The sequence below is a fragment of the Eumetopias jubatus genome, unplaced genomic scaffold (assembly GCF_037043125.1).
Source record: "Eumetopias jubatus isolate StellerSeaLion01/CBP00866 unplaced genomic scaffold, mEumJub1_p1.0 scaffold_15, whole genome shotgun sequence".
NCBI classification, from domain to species: Eukaryota; Metazoa; Chordata; class Mammalia; order Carnivora; family Otariidae; genus Eumetopias; species Eumetopias jubatus.
Genome location: NW_028274821.1, coordinates 74739587 through 74758663, shown reverse-complemented (window position 1 = coordinate 74758663; position 19077 = coordinate 74739587). Strand labels below are relative to the sequence as shown.

Genomic DNA, 19077 nt, shown 5'->3' with positions numbered 1-19077 from the left:
GGGTAGGCTGGCTTGACCTTCTCCAGAGCCCTGCTCCTGCCCTAATCTGCTACAGAAGAGTATGATGAGCCTGGGCTGCCTTAGGAGACTGCAGAATTATCTGTACACACCCACCCCAGCCCAAGCTTTAAATCTGCTAACCCACTTGGGAATTTCTGGGCCTTTACTCATGGGGTCTCACATCCCTGGTTTAGAGGTCCATGGACTCCGTTCAGAAAGGCCCTCCCCACGGAAGAGTAAGCCAAGACACATTGGTTATTTCAATAAACACTGAATCTCTACATGTGCTAGAGCCCGTGCTCAGAACTATGGTCACAGGCAGACAGGGAAGTAGCCTGCTCCCGAGATCTGACCTGGAGAGTGAGCATAGCTGACCATGGCGCAGACACTGCAGGCAGGGACTGTTCTGGCCTCCGTGACCCTAATGCCAGGGTAGGGGACCTGCTCTCCCACTGCTTGCTAAGGGCACATACCCGGCTCTTCCTGGTATTACTAGCCTTATTCTTGGGGCATGAGCTACAGGCGGTGAGGTGGCACAGGACACAGCAGGTATCCTCAAGTTCAAATCCATGGGAGGCTCTGGCCTATAGTCTGCAGAACCCAGGTGAGTCCCTTCCATCCCTAAAATGAGGCCAGAGAGGGGTATCCAGGGGACCCAGCCCCGCTCTTGGCCCCCTTTCAGCGGCCAGTCCCAGGCCCCCAGGCTCTCTCACTAAAGGAATGAGTTCGGTCAGTGGAATTTAGAAAGAACACAGGCTTTGGAGTCCAAGAAAAAATCGGAGTGTGAGTTACCTTGGGAAGTCATTTTAATGTCTCTGAGTCTCAGTTGCCTCATCTGTAAACTGGGGCTACTACCATGTGCCTCACTGGGCCCTGCAGAGGACCAAATGAGGTGGTGCATGTGGAGCACCCAGCGCACGGTAAGTGTGTAACAAGTAAGTAGCAGCATCGTTGTGGTTGGGTTGTCATTGTTGCGGCTATCCTCTGAAAAGGACAGAATTCACCTGGGGAGGGCTGATGTGAGGAGTCAAATGTGAAAGTATCTGCTGAGGTTCTAACAGACGAGCAGGGTCTACCATGGTGCCTGGCATGTCCTCATAGCTGATAGCCGTTCACATTTACTGAGCAACAGGTCCATCTTGCAGAGAGGGAAACTAAGGTACAGAAAGGTCATGTGGCAAAAACAATGGCCCCAAGGCCTATGCTCTTCCCAGTACGCTCTGACCCCAGCTCCTGTTCCCTAAGCGCTTCTCCTTTTGCCATCTTCCCCTACCTCAACAACTTGAGGCAGCAAGGCCGACTCACAACCTGCTCCCGGGAACTAGATCTCCCAACCACAATGAGGAGAGGCCCGTGTGCAGCGAAAGCCAGGAGACCAAATGTCCACCTGCAGAGCTGTCCCTGTGAACTGTCCCTGGCTGGCTTCTGCCTCCAACCTGGGCACCCGCTGCTGTGCCTCGGTGGCATCAGCCTGACCTGAGGTGGCTGCCGATGTATAGGGTGGCCAAGGGCCAAGACCGTCTCCCTTCCTGGCTGCAGTCCAACCAGCCACATGCCGGCCTAGGATTTCAGGCTTCAGGGAGCAATCCCCAACCCACTGTGCTTGTGCCAGCTCCAGGGTCAGGCTGGGTCCTGACTTCCCGAGTTCCTGGCCAGCATTCAGCACAGAGCCACCAATTCAGATATCTGGAGGCCAGCCCTGTGACCTTGACTGCTAGGTATAGTGCCTCCTGAGTCTACTTGCTGCTTGACCTGCTGGGTTTGGGCCCAGGCCACCACAACAGAGGGTCAGCGGAGGAAAGACCGGACTGAAATGCTGATTTTGCTGCTGTCTCCTGTGAGATCTAGGGCAAGGCCAATCTCCTCTCTGGGCCTCAGCTTCCCTGTTTCTAAAAATGGGCACCAGGGTTTGACAAGGTCAGTGTTACTCAGTGTGGTCTGCAGAATGGTACTGATCCACGTACTTCTTGTTACTGGTTTGCAATGCGATGAGCAGCAAAATCAAGTGTTTGGAAACTTTTGTAGCTATTTGACATTGCCATGATACCCAAGCCCAAGACCAGTGGACTGGTCTTACTGCATATGAACTGGGTACAAGGCTGGTTCCGGCGTTAGCAAACCAGCATGGGAAATCACATGTAGTGAGAGTTTTATAAAAGCATAAGGCCCTTCACCACAGGTGGTTTAAGAAGTCCTGCTCTAAAGATTCTTGTTTCCATGAGAACCCACTAACTAGTCCTCCATCACCCAAACTGTTCCCTCTTTACTGTTCCTGCCTTAGAGAATGGGCACCACCATTCACCTGTTTGCCTGAACCAGTATAAGCTGAAAGAGCTTACCTGGTTGGTACCAGGAAACACCACCAATGGAGAACAAACAGCTTTGAAATGATCTGGTGACGTTTCTAAATTCCAAGACCAGAAAGAGAAATCCTGCTTGTTTCCATAAAGAAACTTTAGAGAATCAGCTGAGTACGGCGCTTCCTACAACATTAATGTTGGGATGACAAAGCATCACTCTCAAGTTTCTGGAGAAGGACTGTTAGCCTAGAATTCTCTGCTTCAGAAAAGGTGACTCAAATGTGAGGGCAAATATTTTCAGACTTAGAAAGCCTAAGAAACTATACCATGCACAGACCCTTTCTGGAAAAATTACTCAAGAGAGCTCTCCAGGAAAAAAAAAAATGAATCCAAGTCAAGGAGTCAAGAATGAGATGGTGTGGTGTCCGAGAGACGGGCGAGCAATGAAGCCAGAAACACGTATATACCTAACTACTGATACCATAACTGAGGAGTTAAATGCAATTTAAATAAATGACTCTTAAAACATAACAGGATGAGGGGCGCCTGGGTGGCTCAGTTGGTTAAGCGACTGCCTTCGGCTCGGGTCATGATCCTGGAGTCCCGGGATCGAGTCCCACATCGGGCTCCCTGCTCGGCGGGGAGTCTGCTTCTCCCTCTGACCCTCCCCCCTCTCGTGCTCTCTATCTCTCATTCTCTCTCAAATAAATAAATAAAATCTTAAAAAAAATATAACAGGATGAATGTCTAAAAATGATAATAATCACAAACCAAAATTCCAGATGATTTCAACCATCCCTGGGAGGCACGGAGGAAAGCAAAGGGAAGTATGGGCTAGCTGACACATTTGCTATGAGTAGTAGGGGGTGAGGACAAACTATTCTCGATCTGGTGTCATGCCTGATATGGAAATATGTTTATGGAAAAGGTAAGGGTAAAACCCTGGCAGACTAGAATGAAGGTGTAGAATTTCAGAGGAAATTTTGCGGAATACTGGGAGGGCAGCCTTGGGATGTATGCAGTGATTGCCGCTTACCATAAAGCTATAATAATTAAGTCCTAACCTGCTGTAGGAATAGACAGTTAATGGGGGGGTAAAATTTGAAAAATAAGCCAAACAGTTTAAGGGGGGTGAATATTATATAATCCTGTGGTGAATACCACAACCCCAAAGGCAAAAAAAAAAAAAAAACCCTCAAAAATTTATAGATATATTAGTCATCAGAAAAATGCAATTCAAAACCACAGTGAGCTACAATTTCAAACCCACCAGGATGGCTATCATTTTAAAAATGGGAAAATAACAAGTGTTATCCGAGAGGATGCGGAGAAAGTGGAACCCTAATACACTGATGGTGGGGATATGAAACCACATAGTCCCTCTAGAAAACAGTCTAGCGAGTCCTCCAAAAGTTACACATAGAGTTGCCATTTGGCCCTGGGATTCTACAGCGAGGTATATATTCAAGAGAAGTGAATACATATATGTCCACACAAAAACCTGCACACAAGCATTTATGGCAGCATTATTCATAGTAGCTAAAAGGTAGAACAACTCAAATGTTCATCGATGGATGACTGGATAAATAAAATGCGGTATATCCATGGATCCATGCATCCATGAAATATTATTCAGCCATAGAGAGAAATGAAGTACTGTTACATGCTACCATATGGATGAACCCTGAAAACATGATGCGAAGTGAAAGAAGCTGGCCACCAAACACCAAATATCATAGGATTCCATTGATATGAACTGTCCAGAATAGGCAGATCTATAGAGACAAGAAAGTGTCTCAGTGGTTGCCTTGGGTTGGAGGAGATGGGGCATGACAGCTATGGGGTATGGTTTCTTTTGGAGAGTCTAATATTGCTTGTGGTGACTGTTGCACAAGTCTGTGAAATACACCAAAAAAAAAAAAAAAACCCACACTGAATGAATGGATTCTATGACATATGAATAATATCTCAAAAAGCTACTATCAAAACAATTTATAGAAAAAAAACAATTTATAGACATGACAGACTACCTATCGATCTGAAACATCTAGTTTCAAAGAAAAATAAATAAAACACAAACATCCTAATTATACAGACAGCTCTTGTCAGCTAATAATTAAACTATAAGCAGCCCAATTTAAAAAATGTGCAAAATGACTCACAAAACAGGCAACATAAGTGATTAAAGGCATATAAATAAATACTCAACATCTCTAGTAATCAAAGAAATTAACCCCCGTCAAAGTGTAACAATGCAGTGTTGGTGAGGGTGTGGGAAAATGGGCATTCTCTCACCTAGACTCTCAGTTTGCTTGGGACTAAGGGGTTTCTCAGCAAGCAGGACTTTCTGTGCTAAAAAGGGAAAGTCCTGGGGTGCTTGGGTAGCTCAGTCGGTTAAGTGTCCGACTCTTGGTTTCAGCTCAGGTCATGATCTCAGGGTCTTGAGATCAAGCCCCGCATTGGGTTCCGCACTCAGTGCAGAGTCTGCTTGAGATTCTCTCTCTCTCTCTCTCTCTCTCCCTCTCCCACTGCCCCTTCCTCTGCTCGTGTTTTTTTTCTCTCTCTCTCTCTAAAATAAATAAAATCTTTAAAGTACTGTCATAAATCAGTACAGCCATTCCAGGGAGTCATTTAGTAATAGATACCGAGAACCTTTTTTACAAAGATATACCTTCTGGCTCAGAAAGTCTACTACCTGGAACTTATTCTAACAATATTCATTCATTCAACAAATATTTGTGGAGGGTCAAACATGTACGTTGGATGATGCTGGGGATACCAAGATATGCCTCTAAGGAATTTTTTTTTTTAAGATTTTATTTATTTGAGAGAGAGAGAATGAGAGATAGAGAGCACAAGAGCGAAGAGGGTCAGAGGGAGAAGCAGACTACCTGCTGAGCAGGGAGCCCGATGTGGGACTCGATCCTGGGACTCCAGGATCATGACCTGAGCCGAAGGCAGTCGCTTAACCAACTGAGCCACCCAGGCGCCCTCTAAGGATTTTTTTTTTTTTAAGATTTTATTTATTTATTTGACAGAGAGAGACACAGCGAGAGAGGGAACACAAGCAGGGGGAGTGGGAGAGGGAGAAGCAGACTCCCCACTGAGCAGGGAGCCCGATGTGGGGCTCGATCCCAGGACCCTGGGATCATGACCCAATCCGAAGGCAGACGCCTAACTGAGCCACCCAGGCGCCCCTGCCTCTAAGGATTTTTATCTAAGGTTTCTGTAACAATGAAAAATTGGAGGGGCGCCTGGGCGGCTCAGTCAGTTGAGCACCTGGTTCTGGTTTTAGCTCAGGTCATGATCTAACGGGTCATGAGATCGAGCCTCCGTCGGGGCTCCCTGCTTAGCAGGGAATCTGCTTGAGATTCTCTCCCTCTGCCCCTCCTCCCACTCATGCTTGTTCTCTCTCTCTCTCAAATAAATAAATAAATCTTAAAAAAAAAATTGGAAACAACCTAAATGTTGAACTATTGGAGATTATTTTTATTTTTTTTTAAAGATTTTATTGATTTATTTGACAGAGAGAGACAGCGAGAGAGGGAACACAAGCAGGGGGAGTGGGAGAGGGAGAAGCAGGCTTCCCGCTGAGCAGGGAGCCCGATGCGGGGCTCGATCCCAGGACCCTGGGATCATGACCAGAGCCGAAGGCAGACGCTCGACGACTGAGCCACCCAGGCGCCCCTACTGGAGATTATTTAGATAAAATTATTTCACCTACACGATGAAATACTCCCCAAGTGCTAAAAATGATGCTGTAGAATATTTATTGACATGGAAACATGGATACACTACACATTGCTGAATGGAAAAAAACAAGTTAGAAAGTTGTGTGCACCAGTAGCCCCAATTTGCAAAGTAGATGTATGTGTATATAAACAAATGCCTGACAGGATATACCCCAAAATGTTAAAAGTGGTTATCTCTGAGTGTTGGGATTAAAAGTGAACTTCATTTCCTTCTTCTGGTTCAACTGTATTAAATGTTTTCTTCATATTAAACACCAATCACTTTTTGTAACAACACAACAAAAGTCAACTGCCTTTAAAACACAAACCAACACCTGTCATAGCTCCATTGGTAGAAGCCCCGAGGAGGAGGGTTGCAGAAAGTCAAGCCTGTGCCCGTGCTGGATCTGGTGATGACAGCTCCTGTGACTAAGTACCTACTACACGCCAGGGACTTCGCACAGTCCAACCCCTCGAATGTTCCCAAGAATCCAGTGAGCTAGGGGTCATCATCTCATTTGACAGATGCTAGGTGACCCACCACTAATTGCGCAGCTACTGAGGAGAACTGGGATTTGAACCTTAGCTAGGTCTCCTTGTTCCTAAGGGAGGGTGGAGAAAGGTCCTGGGCTAGTAGGCCCTCTGTCCTGTAGGCCCTTGTCCACCGTCCCTGCAGATAGGCCAGGAGGCGAGGCAGAAGAACAAGTCAGCAAGGGTGGGGACACCAGCAAAGGGAGGGCGTGGCGCTGGAAGGCCTGCCGGCAGAGGTCTGGGCTTGAGGCAGACTAGCCGGTGCTCCTCGCCTGCTGGGCGACTCTCAGGAAGCAACCACATCCGGCCCCAGGAGTTCCCAGGCCCTGTGCACGCCCAGAGGCAGTGAGAGAAAGCCTCCCGAGGCCTGCAGCTGCCCTGCTGAAACAGCGGGAGGAAAAGAGCCTACGAGCTGGGGCCTTCGCCCTGGGCTCGGCCACTGCTGGCCAGTCCTCTCCCCTCTCGGGGCCTGCAGGGCCTCCTCTCCTGTGGGTGGATGGGGTGTGAGGGCTGATGGCTCCGGGACCCTCCCAGATCTAAATCCTCTGAACCTCTGGCCCTTCCTCACAGAGGGCCTGGCAGGAAGAGGAAGGGGGCGAGGTGCCCCACCCAGCTCCCCAAGGATCCCCCTCCTCTTCCCCTCAGCTCTATTCCCACCACTATTTTTAGAACAGAGCACAGGGAGCATCTCCACCAGTCCTGCCACGCTCAGAGCCCCAGGTAAAATAGCTGCCCATTCATTCTGCTCCGGCAGGAACACACCAGGAATTTATAGACCGGCCAGCCCACTAGACAACCTCTCCCCACGCCATTAGCCAGGCCATTTCTCACTATGTCCATGACAGCCCAAAGTGGTGACTTACTTTTCCAGCTGAGTGAGACAAGGGGGGCATCTCTAGGACATCTGTGCTACCCACCCCCGCCCCCCGCCCCCCGCCCCCAACCTGGCCGACTGTTCAAAAGTCCCCAAAGAGGAACACTGGCCTAGAAGCTAGAGGTTTGGGGCCTACTTCCGGTTCTAGCACCAAATGCTTGGCCCTTGGCCAGGTTCTTGCCCCTCTCTTGGTCTTGGTTTCTATAAATCAAGCTTGTTCATCAACCGGTATTAGTGTGGGAGGAGGGAGGATTTTCAGTTCCACATTCAAAGTTTCAATGGTTCCATCAAAATTCTAGTCATTCATAAAATAAACACTGTATTCATCGGCTTTTGGATATGTGCTGAGTTGTGTTCCCAGAGTCGGTGTGAGAGTTGATTATGGGTCTCAGAATGCATTCCCCCACTGAAAACTCTTGTTATAAACGGTGGTCAGCTCCTCAGGCTAGCCTACTTAACCCTGAATGTTCTTCCACAAGGAACAACAGCCAAGAGCTATCGCAGAAAGCCGCTCACATTTGAAAGACACTGTCCTAGGAAATTTACCTGGAGTAGTGTTTGAGTGAAAGAAGATATACATTAAAGGCAATGAAAAATAAGTCAGTGGTGACTTCGGGGGAAAAGTCTGAAGGAGATTTCTGACCACACGAGAAACGAAAGGCACTGCATATTGATCACCACAAATTCCACTTGAAAGAGCCGACCCAGTCATGGGAAAGGTTAAAGAACATATATATGTGAAGTTCAAACAAAAGAGTCTGGTGAGTAGAAAGGAAGAAGGAAGAGAGGAGGATTTGGGGCTGGAAAGCTCTTTGTACTGGCTTCCCAGGGGCCGGCCTGGAAGGAGGCACCTTTGGGTGGGGAGGAGACAGCAGTGTACCTATAACTTGTGTACCTGTGACGGGGATCCCTTCCCGTACAAGATCCGTTAGGTATACCTTATGTGTCACGAGTCCATGATGAATATTAACCACATACAGCATTTGCATATATCCACCGCGCATACACTCTTGTTTCAGTGTGACGACCAAAACGTCTGTTTTCTTTCTTCCTTTAACCTGCTGTTAAGAGTCCTGAGGCTTTGAGGATGACTCCTGGAGCCCATTTAGACTCAACTGCCTCATTTTTCTTGGTAAAGAAACAGATGATCAGAGAGAGAAAGGAATTTGCCCCAAGTCACACAGTGAGTTATGGGCACCATCAGGATTGGAACTAAGATTTTCAGAATCCTACTCTGGTTTTCTCTGAGGGCAAGGGGTTCAGTGAGAGGGGAGGCCACAAACCTGGGGAAGAGAACCATGGGAACAGCTCTGGTCAGTTTGTCCTCTGCCTCTGAGGATGCCAGGAGTCAGCACAGAATACGGTAGTATCCATGACCCTGAAATGAGCCTGGCCAGATGGGGATCCAGGCTCTGGTCTCACCACATGGAGGCGCAACAGAGAAAGCTCTCAGCCAAGACAGGAGATTTGACTCGGCCACTAACTTGTCCCATGACTGTGGCCAGGTCACTTCCCTTGAGTGACCTTTGAGACTCAGTTTCCTCATTTAAATTCTAGAACAGGAGAGGCTCAAACCACAGGACCCAATTCTATTCTACATCTCCTGAGCACGTACTAAGGATGGGGCAGTAACAGAATAAGAAATAGGTAAGATATGAGCACCACTGGCTCCCAAGGAGCTCACAGTCTTGCAGATGAGACATATCTGCTTAACACACTGTGCTAAGGATGAACAAAATACCATGGAAACACAGAGAAGGAAGCAATGACTTCTGGTGCACCTTTGATACACGCCCGAGAGCGGTGTCTCAGGAGAGAGGGGCCAAGCCTTAAAGGTTGAGGACTGCAGGGACAGCAAAGAAGGGCAGGCAACAGCAGGTGGAACAGCCGAAACATGAACGTGCACAGTGAGTCTGGAGAAGGGTTGAAATAACCCAGTGCGGCCAGGCTGTAGCCACAAGGGTTGAAATAACCCAGTGCGGCCAGGCTGTAGCCACGCAGCAGGGGTATGGTGCACCCAGGGAGAGCCTTGAGAGCCAAGTGGAGACCTGGGCTTTACTCTGACAACAGCTTCCCATGTGGTCTGAAGCAGCTTGGATGGTCTGTGATTGCCAGAAAGCAGTAATACAGAGCGATCCAAGGCAGGTGCTCTGGAGCTGGGCTGCCAGGGTCCAATCCTTGCCACCCCAGCTGTGTGACCTTCGGCAAGTTTCTTAACTTCTCTAAGACTCGGCGTCTTTGTCTACCAGTTGGGTGTAAGGAAGGTAGATGTGTAATGGGGATAATGAACCTCATGAGGGCTGGAGTGAGGGTTAAAGAGACCACAGAGGTCACAGTGTAGGCGCTCACCGGACTACCTTGTGTTATTGTTTTACCTTTAAACCAAGTATCTGGGAACAACTGCAGGATGGTGGTCCTGTTTGGAGAAAGGCTTGAGGGAAGATAAGGTCAAGACACGGATGGAGGGTCAGGTTGTGCTGTCTTCATTAAGAACTAAAACAGGAAGCGCACCATGGTGGAGGAGAAGAGCAAGATGGCGGAGTGGGCAGTCTGTCCAGAGCCAGGTGGGCAGCAAGCAGGGGAGAGGAGAAGGCTGGAGAGACTGGAAAACACCTGAGCCTTTTAGGGAAAAGAGTCTGCTTCCTGGGGGGCATATCTGAAATCCGGTCCAGCTGATTCCCAGTTACTTGGGGTAAGATTTAGAGATTTAGAACTAGTCAGTTAGCAAAATCTGGGCCCAGAATGCAGAGCAGACTCTCTCCCCACCTTTGACAGGGCTCGGGTCAAAGGCCTGCTTCCAAGACTCAGGTCCTAAACCTGTAGCTGTCCCTTTCTGCCTTTGGCCACAGTTCCATTGCTGCTGGGTACCCAATACTGTGGTCTGCTGATCCTCTTGAATTCCAGACTCGAAAGAGAAAGGGGCATCAGCCAACTGCCCCAGTGCTCCCTGAAAGCCTGTCTTCAGGGACTCTCTCTTGCCCTTCATATCAAATCTGGTGTGATGCTCTTGAGCTTTTCCGGGCCACCCCTCAGACATATGAACTCTGGAAGCTTACTCTCCACTATGTGGAGAATAAGACATCTCACTCATTTGTCCTAAAGCATCTCCTCTAGAGCTAAAAGGTCCACAGCTTCCACATGCACGATATCATCCTCCTGCCTCTTCCAGAAGGAGATGACTGATTTCTCTGCTTCCACCCCCAAAAGGCAAACCTTGGCATCTGGGAAGAGCAGTGGCTTAGGTTGAAAGGCTTTGGCTTGAAGACTAGCTTGGCCTCTTGCCTGCTGTGTGACCTTGGATAAGTCATTTAACTTCTCTGAGTCTCAGTCCCTTTCATCCATACAGTGAGGCTGCTCAAGGCCCGGGGAGATAATAATGCCTGGGGACCCCGGCTGCCATCCCGGAAGGCCCTGCTGTCCCTGTGAGGCACCCTCCCACAGAGAGCCTCCGCCCTCACTCTGCAGACCCCACTTGGGGCCGTGTGTGAGAAATGAGGGATTTGGTGGCTGAACTGATTAAAACATTTTAAATAAAGGATTAAAACAAACAAACAAGACATACTTAAAAGAAATGTCATCATTATTTCCAACAGGTCCCAGCTCCCAAAGGGTCAAAAGGCCAGGCCAGCAGACACCCGGCAAGGCTACTTACAGGAGGGACAGAGTTTCAAAAAGACCCAGCGCCTGCGACCTAAGAAAGCACGGGATCCAAGGGTGTGAGGGGAACTTAAAGGATCACTTTGTATTCAAATCGCACAGATGGCCTTTTCAACAATAAATGGTGTGCTCCCGTCCTCCCGGCTCCCAGGCCCCAGACACCAAACCAAGACAATTGGACCATCAGGAAAGAGACCATTGTGTAGGCTTCTTAGCATGATTTACGTGGAGGGTGGGGCCCAGCTGTGTTTCCCGTGATTATGACTCTCAGACGCAGTTTCCATAGCGTGTCCATCATCCCGGACGGCGGGGACAGACTGGGACGCTGAAGAGCTCCAGCCACCCGGTCATATTTCATCTTCTCGAGCCCGTGGAGCCCAGTGAATTGTTTCATCGATTTGAGAGGCAGAGCACCGATGGCGCTGTGGCTCACCACAGTCCCCGGCCAGACGGGCCCGGGCCCTCCAGGAGCTGATGTCTGCTCCCCCGGCAGCCGGCCGGGCCTGGGACCCCAACGGGAGCACCACTCAGGTCGGCGGCCGGTCGGGGACAAGCTGGGAGGAGAGCCCTGCCCCCAGGGCTCCGGTGTTGCGTTCGGATTCTCCATGTCCCTGTGGCCAGAGCTCCTGTTGTCCGCACCTATCTGGTGACCAGGTCCCGGAGGGTCAAGCTTGCTGCCTTCCCAGACGGGCGATTCTCCCATGCCTCACATTCCCCTTAATGTCATTTTGTAAGGGAATCAAATGAAATCAAAGTGCAGCTTGCTGTCTGTGCAGATGCAGCGGCTCCGCCTCTCAGAGTTAACCCTGCGGGCTGAGTCCTGGCCCACAGACACCGTGTAGCGCTAGGCCTGCGGGCCGAGCCGGTTTCTCTGCTGCGCTGGGACATCAGCCTGGCCACTGGCCGATACATTCCATCCCCCCTGTTCAGGGGATGTCTGATCTTGCCTACATGGGAGGTCAGGGACGCAGTATTCTCTTCTGGGCCATTCTTGGAGTTCAAGTGGCCACAGCCACTGAGCAACCTCACCAGGCATAAGAGCCCTCTCTAAAGGCACTGAGAAGGTCTTACAGGACACGATGCAGAGGCCACCCAAGGTCCAGGGGCTTTTCTGGCCTGAGCCATCTCTCCAGCCTCTTTGACCCCCCTTTTCTATGTAAGTGACCATGGTCCTACATATACCGTTTGTGTTGGAGCTATATTACTCGGACCTGTGACCTCCGGCTTCCCTCCCTCTAGGTCTTGGCAGTTAGAGAAGGGCATGAGAGCTGAGCAAGCCTGGGCTCCAGGCCGTGAGCAGGCTGGGCTCTAATCACTGTGCCTCAGTAGGTCTTCCTTTAGCTGAGCCACACCTAGCCCTAGTCCCTGAACCTTGGGAGCTCTGCAGAAAGCAAACCAAATCCACTTCCAGAGGGCTGTGTCCCAGCTTCCTGTCGGACCACTCAGCACAGGATGGAGGGATAGCGCAGGCAATCCCTGCTGAGGCCTGGGGGCTGTGAACTTTCCCACCTGGGCCACGTGAAGCCCCTGCTGCTCCCCCCGCCCCTTCCAGGGCCATTGTTAGAACTCGGCCCTGGTGCCCGCCCAGGCCCAGCCAGGAGGCTCTGTGAGGCAGGTTCCAATGCTCACTTGTATCACTGAGAGAACAAGACACAATGGGGCAAGGAATTCTCTCTTCTCATTCCAGAACCTCCACCACAACCCAGGGTCTGGAAAGTCCCATACTTACCTCCCCAACCACTATCCACTATCCCTATCCCGGACGGGCCACCACTGCTCCTCACCTGGAAGCCTAAAGGGACCCCTTAACCGATCTCTGCACACGCACTTGCGTGCCTCCCTGGGCTCTCTTGTTCTTCCAGAAATGCACCTGAGACCGACTCCCTTTCTCAAAAGCCTCCGATGGCTTCCCGCTGTATCTAGAATGACATCAGCAAAACACTAACCACCACGGCCCTGTGTGATCTGGCCCCCACACACCCACCTGGTTTGCCTCCTCACTCAGCTCCAGCCATGCCGGCCTTTGTTGGCCCGAGCATGCCAAGCTCCTTCCCATCTCAGGTACTCGCCGCAAGCTGTTCTATTTGCCTGCAACACTCCTTCCAAAGTCCTTGACTGGCTAACTCCTTTCTGGCCTGCAGGTCTCAACTTTAAAGTTAGGATATTCCCTGCCCATCCCCCCCCTCCCCACAGTAATATTCTCTCTCAAAGGAATCCTTTTCTTCATAGATGATCAGTTTGCAATCACGTGTGTGTGTGTGTGTGTGTGTGTGTGTGTGTGTGTGTGTGTGTGTGTGTGTGTGTGTGTTGGTGTTGATCTATTTAATGCTCACTCCCCTACTAGGACTGGTATCTTGATAAGAGCAGAGACCAAGGGGCGCCTGGGGGGCTCAGTCGTTGAGCGTCTGCCTTTGGCTCAGGTCATGATCCCAGGGCCCTGGGATTGAGTCCCGCGCCGGCTCCCTGCTCGGTGGGGAGCCTGCTTCTCCCTCTGCGCCCTGGCCCTCGTGTTCTCACGCATGCTCTCTCTTTCTCTCAAATAAATAAAATCTTTAAAGAAAAAAAAAGAGCAGAGACCATATCCATCTCATCCTCCACAGAACCCCCAGCTGCTGGCCTAGAGCCTGGCATAAAGTAGATGCCCCCCAAATATCTGCTGGATGAGGGAACCAATGAATGAGAACAGACGAACAAGAGACTGCGTGGAGATGTCTTCTGGCAGCGGAGGCTGATGACATTGTTCTCCGTCAGGGCTGACCTCTGCCAACCTCTCCTATGCCCCCAAGGCGGGCCCTGGAACCACGGGAAGCCCAGATGCTATTTCTCCTTCTTCCTTGTAGGGAAAAATCTGAGTCTTCTCCATTTGGGACTTTCCGATGCCAGTCGGCACGTGCCCATAGGGCCTCTCATACCACTGTGGTCCTTCTGATGCCAGTCCACACACACCCGTGGGGCCACTCCCTTCAGATGACCCTAGGCCCACCATCTTGGTCCTCCGTTTTGGGTCCAGTTGAGGTGAGGTTAATGTGTGGTAGGGGATGCCCAAGAAAGGGTTAAGTTGCCAGAAGCAGAGTCCCGCCCTTGGGCTTGCTCAGCCAATCAGAGTCTGTCCTGATGAGGTAAAGCTTCTATCCTGGGTAGCATTGGTTGAGTTGGCCGGCCCCATCTCCTGCTGGAGAGAGCCATAAGGGTGGAGTTTCTGTGGAACCAGACAGAACTGGAATTAGCTCACTGTCTACTCAGGCCAGGGCTGCCTGTCTCCAGGACCTGCCCCTGTTCCTTCCTAAGGTGCTCAGACAGACCCTGGCATCACCGGGGCCCCGCCTCTAGCTGACCAGTGGAGATGACAAGGCGTCACATCTGGGAGAAGTCTCAGAGCCAGAGCAGGCCCAGGAGGCCTCAGTTTCCCTGCCTGGGCCCCGGAACACAGCAGGCAGTTACCAGGCAGTGACATGGAGCGATCATCCCATGCGCTCAGGGTAGCAGCATTCAGCTTCAATAAGCAAGGCCACTAGATGAATCTTCCTAAATAAACATAGCTTTAAAATGGTAACAAGAGCAGCTAGTTCACAGAGTTCTTCTTGTGTGCACATGACATGAGCTTACTCGTCACGAGAACCCTGTTAATCCATCCACTTTACTGATGAGAAAACTGAGTCTCAGCAAGGCTCGGTGCCCCACCTGAGGTCACAGAGTGGTAAGAGTTTACACCCCCCACATCACTTGCCGTATCATTTTTGAGCAATCCATTGGCAGATCTGTCTCCGCCCCTGGACTGCGACCTCGCAAGGAAAGAACGTGGCAGATCCGTCCGTGCATTCCCACCGTGGAGTCCAGGGCGCACCCCGACAACGGAGCAGTCCCTGATGCCCTGCACCCCTCGCCTACCTGATGGCTGTCGGAAGCCTACTCTCCTCAGAGCCTTCCCGTGGCCCAGGCCAGCGCTGTGCGTGTGGTGGGGGCTCAGCGGAGGGTCACAGAGTGGATGACGAATGTGTGGCCCGGACCCCACTGGACGGCTCTGAGGACCCAACAGGCACAGCCTTTAAAGCGTGGATCACCATTCCTGGTCACCTCTGCCCAATGAAAGGAGAGTTCCATAGGACAGGGTCCCATCCATCTCTGTGACCCCAAAGGACCTAACCTAGTGTCTGGCACAGAGGAGGCACTTGTTATGTGTATTTGATTGAAAAACCAAAATAAGGTGCACCTGTTTGTCCCTACTGGCTCAGAACCTCAGTGGCCCCAGGCAGGACTACCTGTGAGTTATTCTAGATTAGAGGCATCCCAGCACTCCCCGTGGCAGGGAGTCTAGTAAAAGTTATCCGAGGCAGAAGAAAGGTAGGTTCCCTCCAGGAATAGATCCTGAAGCAAGTAGGCAGAGTTCTGATGAGAAAGAAGGGTGTGGTGAGTGGAAGGAAGCTGGGTCTTAATTCTACAGAGAGAAGGGGAGCTCACACAGGCCAACCCAGGGCAGCCCCGGCCCTAACCGTGGGCACCTCAGAGGGAGCTGGAGAAAGGCAACAGGGCTCCCAGAGAAGGGGTTCAGGCCACACACTGCCTGCCTCATTGTGTCCACACTGCCCCAGCAACCCCGACAGCAACCCGCAGGTACCCCGGGGACAGCACGGAAAGCCTGTGACTGCCCCAACAGACCCGGCCGCCATAGGCAGCAGAGTTCACAGCAATCCAGTCCTGGGGGAATCTGCAGGGCAGGGTTCCCCATGGAGACCGCATGACCCCAGGCCCTCCATGATAATCTTCCTTGGGAAGCTTTCAGGATAATCCCAAAGTTCAAAGAGCCAGAGAGAGCCACCTGACCCATGCCTGAGCAGGACCACTGAGCAAGAAGCTGCCAGAGGCCTCACCTGGCTAGTGGCCCACCTGCCTCTCTGTCGTTCTTGGAATCCATCTTCTTCCAATACCTCTGCCTTTCCCAACAAGCATTTCATGTTCATTTATGGTTTGCAGATTTGGGAAGAACTTTTGTGTTCCTTGAGATGTGTGAAGGGTCCCCCATTCCACGGTATCAGCAAACACTGTTGAACAGGGTTGAGAAGGGGCGGCATGGGACTCTCGGGAGTTCCCTTGCAAACCCCTCTTTCCCCAGAGAGGCATCTGAGTTAAGTCTGGGAGCAGCCTGGGCAGAGGTTTCCCCCATGTACAGCAGAAGGCGGAGCATTCTCAGAAAGAACAAAGAAGTAAAAGGCATTTAAGGAAAAAAAAAAAAAGGCATGCTACTCAGGACAAATTAATCAAGCAGGACTCTTTCTGCCTGAAAAGCAAGAAGCTGGGGCCTGAGCTCTGCCTGGTCTTCCCTCTTCTCTCTCCCTGGAGGTCAGCAACCTTAGCAGAAAGGCTGTGGCCCAGCCCTTGGCAAAGACGTTCACGGTCACCTCCGAAGCTGCCGGGACCTGGTGGAGCTAAGCACAGGTGGACGACCGGTGGGCTGGCTGGATGGCCACCAGGCCAAGTTGCTAAGGTTGCTAGAGCCCTCCTGGGACTCCATGGGCCTGGAGAAAATCATACTTACCAGAATTTCTCTCGGGGAGCTTTTTGTAAGGGACCAGAAGGAATAAGTTGCTAAGACTCTTGAAGTGTGTATGGTGGGGTGGGGGTGGGGGAGGTTGGGCTTGGGACCCCAAGGGGCCTGCCTGCCTAACAAAACATGGTTACATAGCTCCCTCCTAAGGATGGTGGGCCAGTGGGGTGCGTAGGGCTGCGCCAGGGTTCAGTTCTCAGGCAAGGAGGCAATTCTGAGGTTGTCCCAGTGCTCAGGCCCTCCTTCTTTACCCTTTTCCCACCCAACACACAGCTGCTCCATTAAACACACATTTAAAGAGTTTTGATTTGCAGAGGTATCTGTTGCCAGCCCAGGACGCCCATAGGTCTTGGCATGGCCCCGAAGCTGGGCCCCAAACTCTGGGGTCCTTCCAGCATCAGCCAGCCAAATCCACAGCCTGCAGGGCCCAGAGCCTGTCTCAGAAACTCAGACTACCTTCAGCCAAACTGTCCTCCCAACCGAAGATGGAGAGACTGCCCAAGGCACGGAGAAGACAGTTGCCAACACACTCCAGAGCCTGCAAACTCTGAAGCTGAAGCAGAAAGAATTCTTCCCCCCATACCAGAAGGAGCTAAGCCCAAAATTACAAGAAAGCTGGAGGGCATGAGTTTAGTCATGGATCATCCCAGGGACCGCCCCAGTGAAGAGAATGGCCTCGTTTCTGACTGTGACCAAGCTGGGATCAAGGGTACAAGGCAGCCTACATCCTCAGCAACAGGTCTCTGATCAGTAGAAGACCCAGACAATGGGAGGGTAGCCACAAGTTGCTGGGGCGGAGGTGGGGGCGGGGTGCGCCCCACCGCTGTGGTTGAGCGAGCGCCTGCGGCATCCCAAGCCATGTGCCGTGAACTGCGTATGCACCATCTCATTTAACTCTCCTGGCAACACTTTGGAGGAGGAACTGTTGTTCCCAGACGGAGGCACCAAAGCACTGCGTAGTCGAGTGACTTGCCCAAGGTCACACCGCCAGTCATGGGCAGAGTGTGAGTCAAAGTCCGTGCCCTTCCCGCTCTCCCCCTTCATCAAAGTTACTCTTGCCTCTGGCTAGTATAAAACAAAATAACTTTCCAGTCTGAGATTACAGGAGCCTCAGCCTGTTACTCCCTTCCTTCGGGACTAGCTGCGGGGCTGCTATCTACTACCACAGCTCCAGAGGAGGCTGTCCCCGCAGCCCACCGTATGCCTGCCGAACGCATGGGAAGAAGAAACAGGCCGGCAAGTTTACTGGCTGCCACTCGCTTTCATTCATCCTCTCCCCCTGAGCCAGCAGACCAACCACTCAGATCCTCCTGCAGCCAACCAGACCAAACCCCCAAATGGCCAACACTTTCACCAAAGAGAAGCCCCCCGGGTGACTCACAAATGGGAACTACAGCTGGGCCCGGTGGCTGGCATCCAGCTGACAAAGGGGAAGGCCGTGATCCGGCCCCTGTCCCGTCCCCTCCACAGGCACCGGACCAGCTTTGGGGCGCCCATCGCAGGTCAGCCTCAGCTGGGAGGCTCTAATTTTCCCTGATTCTCCAGCTGGCCGGCCCCCAGTCCCCAGCAAACTCCACTTGGCTCCACTTGGCTGTGGCCTGCAGCGAACTAGAAACAGCTTCCGCCACAGACATCGCCTCCCAACGATGCCGGCCCTCGGCCAGTGTTAAACGCCCGTGCGCTACCCCTGGGCATGACCTACCCCATGGCAGAGGGGGACTCCATGCCAGGCAGCAGCAGCGGGCCAACCCAGACTGGACCTGGCCAGAGGCAAACCATCGAACAGAGCCGAGAAGCGATGGCCATGCTCCCTTGGGCTCCGTCGCTCTATCTGAGCCATGCAAAACCCACTCGGTAGACCCTGTGAGACGCCAAGGGGGAGAGACACTCAAGCACGGGCCTCCCCGCCAAGAGCTTGTTGCTCAGATCCAAGTCCTAAGCTGGAGCTGCTCCCGAGCTCAATTCGGAGGCTTGCGAGTCCGGGCTGGGGCGGGGAAGCCAGGCAGCCAGGGCGGCGGCCACCGGCGAGGCCCTTACCTTGCTCTCCGGGGGCGAAGCCATCAGCTGTTGCTGCTTAGCGATGTTCTCCGACAGGCACCAGCACACTCTCTTCTTCTGCTCCTGCGAGTGCGCTTCCAAAGTGAATAAGCACTCTGCCTTCTGACGTCAGGGAAAACAGAGGAGAGGATGGTCAGGGCTGCTCCCTGGTTCAGGGGGCTCCCAGGCCCAAGCCCATCCCTGGGCTCCAGAGGGTGAGGCTGCAGTGGGGTGGGGGGGGGAGGGCCCACTAAAAGCCACAAATGCACACTAATCCCCAGTGACATCGAGGCAGCCAGAGGAGCAAGGAAGCCGGTTCGGGGGCCGGCTGGCAAGTGAGCGCTGTGTGCCCACGGGCTGGGGTGGGGGAGGGGGGAGGGTTAGCTCCCAGCACAGTGGAGGCCT

General features: G+C 52.0%; 1 protein-coding gene across 3 annotated transcripts in view; it reads right to left on the bottom strand.

Moving 5' to 3' along the window:
- RGS3 (regulator of G protein signaling 3) overlaps positions 1–19077 on the bottom strand; it is a 118349-nt gene that overhangs the window by 34778 nt on the left and 64494 nt on the right. For 2 of the 3 annotated variants that reach the window (XM_088018996.1, XM_028107895.2), the window contains exon 17: positions 18673–18795. In XM_088018996.1, the coding sequence (XP_087875122.1) occupies positions 18673–18795 (123 nt within the window). Of the gene's footprint in view, positions 1–13802; positions 14293–18672; positions 18796–19077 lie in introns of those variants that run through there. The other variant, XM_088018997.1, reaches the window with a different exon arrangement.